Source organism: Frieseomelitta varia, unplaced genomic scaffold (assembly GCF_011392965.1).
Source record: "Frieseomelitta varia isolate USP_RPSP 00005682 unplaced genomic scaffold, Fvar_1.2 scaffold_991, whole genome shotgun sequence".
NCBI classification, from domain to species: Eukaryota; Metazoa; Arthropoda; class Insecta; order Hymenoptera; family Apidae; genus Frieseomelitta; species Frieseomelitta varia.
Genome location: NW_025110802.1, coordinates 49,558 through 58,084, shown reverse-complemented (window position 1 = coordinate 58,084; position 8,527 = coordinate 49,558). Strand labels below are relative to the sequence as shown.

General features: G+C 27.1%; 1 protein-coding gene across 1 annotated transcript in view; it reads right to left on the bottom strand.

Moving 5' to 3' along the window:
* Nucleotides 1-7,969, bottom strand: part of LOC122538396 (keratin-associated protein 10-4-like) — a 33,516-nt gene extending 25,547 nt beyond the window's left edge. The window contains 2 exon segments of the mRNA XM_043672431.1: nt 7,659-7,740; nt 7,804-7,969. Of these exon segments, the coding sequence (XP_043528366.1) occupies nt 7,659-7,740; nt 7,804-7,892 (171 nt within the window). The 5' untranslated portion in view covers nt 7,893-7,969.
* Nucleotides 7,970-8,527: the final 558 nt, after the last annotated feature.

Sequence of the window (8,527 nt, the reverse complement as noted above, 5' to 3'; positions counted from 1 at the left end):
TGCCATTCTATAAAATTTCCAATTAATTTTAGAAACATAAAGTTGAGAGTTTAGAATTTTTCTAAACATATTCATCAAAGATCGGTTGCTCTCTGTCAGACCCCTAATTATGAAAACCAAGTGAGTTATTCTCTCAAACGTATGTCTGATTATTCCACACAATGTGATATCAAACATTTTCAAATGGGAATCAGAACCGTATCATCAATCTCCTTCATAAAAGTAGGATTCACAGAAGCCGGATTCACACATATACTCAGCTTCCGTAGGTAGGTATACATTCATCCGGACGATGACAAACTACCGAAGAATCATCATACAAGTGAACTATAATGATATTTCTTATTGGATCTACATTTCTACAGGCAATTTAAAGTGTTTCCAATGTAAGAAGGAAGGGCATCTAGCGAAACATTGTCCCTATCAGAGACTCACTGCAACAGCACTTCCTTATCGACCCACATGCTAGATTCAAATAAGAAAGCTTTATTTCCTCCTCTGAATACTGAAAAACAATAGGATTTAAATGATAAATATATGGACCTTTCTTGAAACAAAATTTCCAATAAGAAACCACTCTCTACAAATTCTACTAATACCTCACATGCTGGCTTTGTGACTATAGATAAAAATGTAAACCCCACTTTGATGATTGCTAACTCCCCCTGAAACAAAGAGACCTCTCCTTTTGCACCCCCTCTTCAATAAGGCGAGTTATTATTCCATACAAGAAGCAGAAAAACGGAATTAAGGCTGATCAGATTGATCCAAAAACAATAGATTTTGCACTAGAACCTGTTAAACATATTTTCATTAAAAATCCGCATACGCTATAAAGTTCGAACAGTAAAGAATTTATAACATATAAAGAATTTATAACTAAAGCCAAAGAAAATCCAGACATCGTGCAGTTGGCACAATTCTACATCTTTCTTCGCTAACCAAAATGTTGCGTGAAATCCGAGCTTGGCAAATAGGTCTATCAAAAACAGAATTTCACGAATTATAAAAAAACTTGAACTACATGGTAGTTAGACCGAAGAAAAGGACAATGAAGATGAACCTCTCTCATCTCAGAACCCAGACTCGGACACCGATTTCTCCATATCATCAGAGGATGCTACTCCCATTAATTTATACATCCAATCCTAATCTGCACAGCCATGAATTTAAATAGCCGTGACCTCTGCTCTAGAACTGGACTGAAGCTGCTTTACTGAAACTGTGTGTGTGTGTGTAGAAGAATTTGCAGTCGTAAAGAGGAACTACAAAAACGCTTAGAAGAAGTCGGTGTATTTGTAGGCGTAGAAACTAGTCTTAAAAGTCCTAAAAAAATCTATAATTAATTTGTATCGAGTACTTAGCAATGACTTTTAACAATTTAACAATATCCTTAAGTTCTAGTTATAAATAGGTAAACATAAAATGTATCATAGTCGTATATCCGTGTAATTTTCAAGACAAAAAGCATGCGAATTTTTCTCTGTACTGTTAGTATGCACAGCAATGTGCATGCTGCTAATAACCCAGTAGCGGGTTTTATAGCGTAATAAAAAAAAAATAATAAATACAATATTATCCATCTAATTCTAAGCATCTTTTTGAGCCATGTATACAAGTGGCATAATAGACATATTAATATTCGAAACACCTCGACCCTTGACATTAAAAATGCCAATGAGACTCTGTACAATTTGTACAAACTAGTACCGTAATAAGTTTTTTACAAACTTCGCGATTGAGAATTGTTATTTCATAACAAGAAACATTATTCTTGGCAGTAGTTCCATATTAAACCCATCTGATCAACGTTATAAATACTATTTAAATTATATTCTTCTTTGATTAGAAAAGTCTTAAAAGTCTCTGTAACAATTTTATCTGCAGAAAATTTTTCTCTACTAACGTTTAATTATGATGACGCGATTTAAATTATGTTAGACAATCACTGTTTGTCTTAAAGTTTGGATTTCCTTCCAATTTTTTTTTAAATTTTCCGAACTTCTTCATATATCATTAATCTAATTATGAGTATTTCTTTATTTAAACATTATAATATAATATGTATAAACATTATATATAATATGTATAAACCATTGAAATACAACATTCAAATTCAATCATTAAAATCCTTTAACTTGTTGATATATATGCATTTGCTAAATCAAGATTTGTTCTATTTTCTATTTTTCCTGTTTTTCGTAGCTGTTTTTATCTTCATCCATTTAAATTTTTTATGTAATTTATTTGGTTCCTTTTCGTTTTATTCATTCCGTTATTTTTATTCTTGTTATTCTGTATATCTTCTCTGTTAGTTTTTTTTTTCTTTTCAGTTGAATTTTTATCTTTTTTTATATGTAAACTATCGTTATCTAATATTGAATCTGAATTACAAATATTTTTTTCAAAATTACTTACTATTGATTAGTATCTTGTACTTTCAGTTTTAATCTATTTTGCTTGCTCCTCTTTCATCATAGCACATTCCCTTTTTTTTTTCATTTTTCTATCATACTTATTGTTAGAATTTTTCCTTTTTCATGCATAATTTGTATCTACATTTATTACTGCATGTAATATCTTGCGTTTTTTTCCTTCTTTATATACCAATAAATATCCTTAACATATTTAATTGTAAGTCAAAATGATTATACCTATTCTAAAACTATGTAAAGTATGATGCTTTATGTCCTTCATCATCTGAATTTATCTGTTCTATAAATATTCTCTGTTATTATCTTTTCTTCATTAATCTTCTAATTATTCACATGTTGTGCTTATTAGTTTTGATAATTATTGAGAATATGGACTTCCCCATCGATTTTAACAACCTTGAAATACATTATCTAGAATATGATTCTCACAAAGAAACATATCGAAGTGTCAATCACTGATTTTGATAAAATTAGCATAAATGTAGTTTTCAAACAAAATATTTGATATGTATTTTTTTTATCGACAATCATCAATGTTGAAGGGATAAAAACTACTCTCAAAAGTGGATCTGGAACATATTTTGTTAAATATCTTCGAAATTATTAAGGATACAGTTTTTATGTAAATTGATAAAGTTAATTCTTTAACAACTTTAATGGTGTATATTTTGCAAAAAAAACTATTTGTTTAAACAATATATTTAAAAACCATATTTTTTTATAATTTTTCTAAGTAAATTTTAATACATTTTCTTGAAGAAAAGAATCAAGGCCTTATTGATTTATCAGAACTGAAACTGACTACATCAGTGGAAACTTCGTGCCATAAATCATTGATTTTATAAGATATATCAGAGATTTTTTAAAATATCTTGAGATCCAGAAACAATGAAGCCGATAAATGTTTTCTCCAATTTTTCATCAACTTGATTTAGTCAAAGGAATCGTTTGACTCTGAATAGAAACAATTTGATGAAGATGTGTGAGAACCCGAAATATCAGGTCAGATCAAAATTATTCGGATTGTGTCGGGTCAAGTGCGAAACCCGAAAAATTCAAGTACTCACAGAGTGGATCACGAATTCTTTTTCGGCTCGGGATTCGAGATGAAATTTCGAGACGAGCTTCATCGAATTGAATTGAAAATATTTACAAATATTATTACTCTAATCTTTGCAATTCATAAATACTTCATAAAACTTAGAAGTAACGTATATTGTTTTATCGAAATTTATAAATTCTGAAACAAAAGTGTAATATTAGTAATGATAGTGAAAGTATAAAGCACAAGTAGACATGAAAAATGATCTTTGAGAAAATAAATGTCAAGAAAGAGATAAAATGTGAACAGGAATTCAAAACGAAATATAGAAACATGACTGCTCTATTGCAGTCATTTAAAATCACAATCCCGATATACATGCAAATGTTATGACAAAAACTGCACCAATAGCACATATTTAAGTGTTCGAATGATGGCGTTAGATTTACAGCCATATAGTATAATGGAAGATTCAGGTTCGTTCATTAATGAATAATTACTGCACCACAGTATAAAATTCCATCCTATTCAACATTTGCAAAATAAATTATATCTCACACACGCACACGCACACGACACGCACGCACACATATCTACTTTCTCAAATCTCTATATATACAATTTAGAATATACACATTAATATCGAAATCTAGGCTAGTTCAAATGAAATTAGGTAGATGAAATGTAAAATATTATTTTATCATTATATCAATAAGCGTATGTATGTATATATAAATATATTCTTTTTCTTCTTCTCCTTCTATTTCTTTAATTTACGCTTTGCTTACCATTAGTTTATGCTTACCATTAGTTTATATTTGACTATTGTACAAAGTAGCGCTGATTTATTTTCACTCCAAAAATTCCGAAATCGACGGATAACAAACATGCCAAAATGTTCTTGGTATGAGATTATTATTCAGAATCTTAAAACTCTTATGTTATATGTATATTTTAAGAAATTAAAATTTTATAAATATATTACTAATTTGATTAAATATGTGAAAATTCATGATGTATCTAAATAAAAGGAAGACGATGTTTCATTAGAAAACTGCCACATTTACGAAAATACTTCATTAATTCTATTTCAATTAGTACATGTTCACAATTAAAGTGCATATATGGAAATACGGTATATTTTAGGTATTATTATTATGTATGATTTCATTTTATGTATTATGTATAGAAGTCCTTTTTTTTCCTTCAGATAATAATTCTGATTAAAAATCAATTTTTTGAGTGTAGATTTAGTACCATCTTCAACGTTTATCGATTATAAAAAAATAGTGGATAAATTGCTTTAGAAAAATTTCGCGATCTAAAGTATTGTTTCCTAATAGAAAATTAATAAAATCTTGAATAAATAAAAAGTACGAAGAAAGTAAAAGAAATATAATTGAAAAATTATCTCATATACAAAAATTGTGTATTACGACAGATTTACGGATAAATATAAATGGAGATAATTTATCAACTAACAATAAGACGTACACATTAGAAACCATAAAAATTGTATGTAATCATACAAAGTAATCATACAAATGATACAAAAACATAATTGGAATTTAAAGAATAAAGTATTAACCTTGGTATTAGTTACCAATGATGCATGGTATAAAATTCGATCGAAATTATAATAATCGATTTTACATAGGGTACCCTATAGGTACTGAGTGATATCATTATTAATATCTCAGGAACTAATAAATATCTGAAGCTAAGATTTAGAGTCGCTTTCCTCTCCTTTCCGCTCAAAATTTCGTACTAATCAATCGCTGATACTTTTCAAAACAATATTCTCAGCAGATAATGGCGTTTGAGATTAATTCTCGAAAGTTTACTCTTAAACTATATTCCCAAGTCCGCATTAATATTCACGAACAGTTCGTTGCTATTGTCTATATGTTTTTTGCACGTAGTTTCTACTATATAAAATTCTCACTAATATTTGCAAATTATTCGTCAATAAATACACATCTTTAGAAAATGAAACTCATTCATTTCTACTTGAAAGCAAACGATATCGCAATCATTCTCGAAGAGATAAATGCAGTATTCATTTGTGAGAAATTTTTTACATAGCACTCGTGTAAGACGTCACTTCCATTAGCTATCCACCTGCTTCCTAAATAAAGATAACTACCAGTATAAACGACAACTTTTCAAAAGAACTTCACTCTCCAATAAATCAGAATTTATAAGTGTTAAATTTAATGCGAAAAAATAATATATTACCATCTTGATTTATGTCAATAATATGTTGCAGATGAAAATATAATGATTTTATAGATTATATATTTTTATAGATGGGCGCATAAAGATCTGTTTTTTAAATGGATCTGTTTTCTATTATATTAATTGGTACAACTCGTCATTACTTATAAAAAGATATTATTTGTATAAAAAAGTAAAGAAAATATTCTCTTTATTATCTTTTTCTTTTTATTTCGCTATACTTCTTTATGTCTTATAGCAAAATATATTAAATAATTATATTTATTATTTACTGCTTATTTTAAATTCTTATCTGATTATTATTGTATGTATAAAATGCATGATTTGTAAAGAATATTTTAAAATAAAATAAATACATATTCACTTCATCCTTGTGAAAGTCAACGTGCAAATGGTATACGCTTAAAACCAAAATAATAGTTATAAAAGAAATTTGCTATTTAATAGCTTTTTCTAATTAATCTTTTATTTATTTAATTATATTACTATAATTTAATGAAATCCTTCTCTTTTGATAAAAGTATTTCCAACAAATATTGTGAATAAAATTGAATAAATATTTTCTAAACAAAATTATCCTAATTTAAAATAATACTAATTTCAATAATTGTTATTGTTGTAATTCTTTATGCTCAATTGATCATGAAGATAACATGAAAATTATAACAATTTTCTTGAACTTAAAAGCTAGTAACAAATTTATATTTTCTTTATAATAATATGCAGAAATCTGTATAATATAATACAAACATATTCTGTATTTTATATAACACTCTATTAATACTAGCAATCTACAGAACATTTTCAAAACAACTTTTTATAATCCATGTTGATTGGTATTATACTACATATTTTTATTTTACTTGATAGTTATTAGCAAATATAATGATATATTATATTTATATATGTTTCACAAATAACATCAATTGTAAGTTTATATTACATATAAATGACTTAGCAAAATATCTTGCTAAAAATTTTCTAGTTTTGAAAATAACTGAAAAAGTAAAATTTTTTATTAATTCATCTTATATACAGGGTGTACGCGTTAAGTTTTGTCATTTCCGATAGTGCAATTAAAAAATGTTTCAAACAAATTGTTTTAGTATTTGGAGGGCTACATGTTCCCATATCCTTAAATCTCAAAAAATGCTTTTTACGTAAAAAAATCAAGGTCACCTTGACTTTTTTAAATGACACCATATGTTTTTGATATCATAGGATTGTTGCTGATGTCGAAACGAATTCAACAATGTATTATACTATGACTTTGAAATGATGTCTTACTGATGACTCTGGAGCGTATGTGATAAATGCATACATAATATGGGAAGCGACAAAAGTAACAAAGACAGCGTAATTATAATGACAACAAAACGTCTAATACACAGAGCGGAGCTCTGTATCATAGTTTATTGGTCATTTTTTAATTGCACTACCGGAAATGCTTAAAAACTGGTGACAAAACTTAACGCGTACAGCCTGTATATATTTAAATATTTTATTTACTTTATATTCTAATTAGATATATATCTATATTATAGATATATATCTATATTATAATATAATATATGTATTATTTTTAAAATTTTCTCCAGAAACATTTTAAACAATAGGATATTTTACTTTTTGTTGGTATATTATAAATAGAGTGCAGATTTTTGTGCACTTTTTAAATTTTTTAAAAATGTAATTAAGAAAATAATGCGAATAATAATAACACTTAAATACGAATTTATTTTGCTATTATAATAAATATCGTATATATTTGAATATCTTATATATTTTTTAATATTATATACATTTTTGCATCTTTTAATTTCCTATAAATGCATAAATATATTTATGATCTAGTTTTATAATGATTTGAATACAATATCACTAAATGTACGTATATTACTTAAATGATTACAACTTATACATTTAAATCAATTTATACTTACGCAATCAGAAATATTAGATGTGCAAAGTGCAGAACAAATAACAGGAGGTGGACAAGGTGGCTCATCCCATTCACATGCTTTCCTATAATAAATTATTTATAACTTTATTTATATTCATTAATTTCATTTCATTCTACTTCCTTACTTTTTTTCCATAGAATTAATCAAACATTTTAACTGAGCTAATAATTCCCGTCTTCTGTCACAATTTGGATTTTGTCCATCACACGGCATTTTTAACAGTAATTATGTTCAAATAATTGAATACAAAAATTTTGATATTATCCAAGTTTTATAAAAATTGCAGAATATAAATTTTTTTACATATTCATTATATTTTTAGTATATTTTTACCCTATTAATTTATCATTCGATTTATGGCACTAAAATATTTTATTCCAAAAAATTGACTACATTCTCTGAATATGTCTTTAATATATAATAAATGAATGATATCTTCACACAAACTTCAATTGTTAGATATTTCGTATAAATAGCAATATCAAAATTTCATGTTTATAATATTATAAAAAATAATATACAACAAAAAATTAATAAAAAAAAAGGAAAAGAAATACAATGTCTTGTGGAGGAAATTTTTTAACATGTTACAAATCACCTTGTTATCCGCCACCTGTGATCCAGTACCAATTACCATCTTATCCATCGTGTGTAGCTTATCCATGTGTTTCACCAATTTGTGTAGCATGTCCATCACCATGTAAAATTACTATATGTACACCGCCAGTGCCGTCCGGACCTTGCCCACCGAAATGTATTCCATATTGTCCACCTGCATGTGCTGCAAGATGTTTAACCAAAATTACAGCACAATGCTTTAATTGAATTATTTCCATATTAAAAGAATA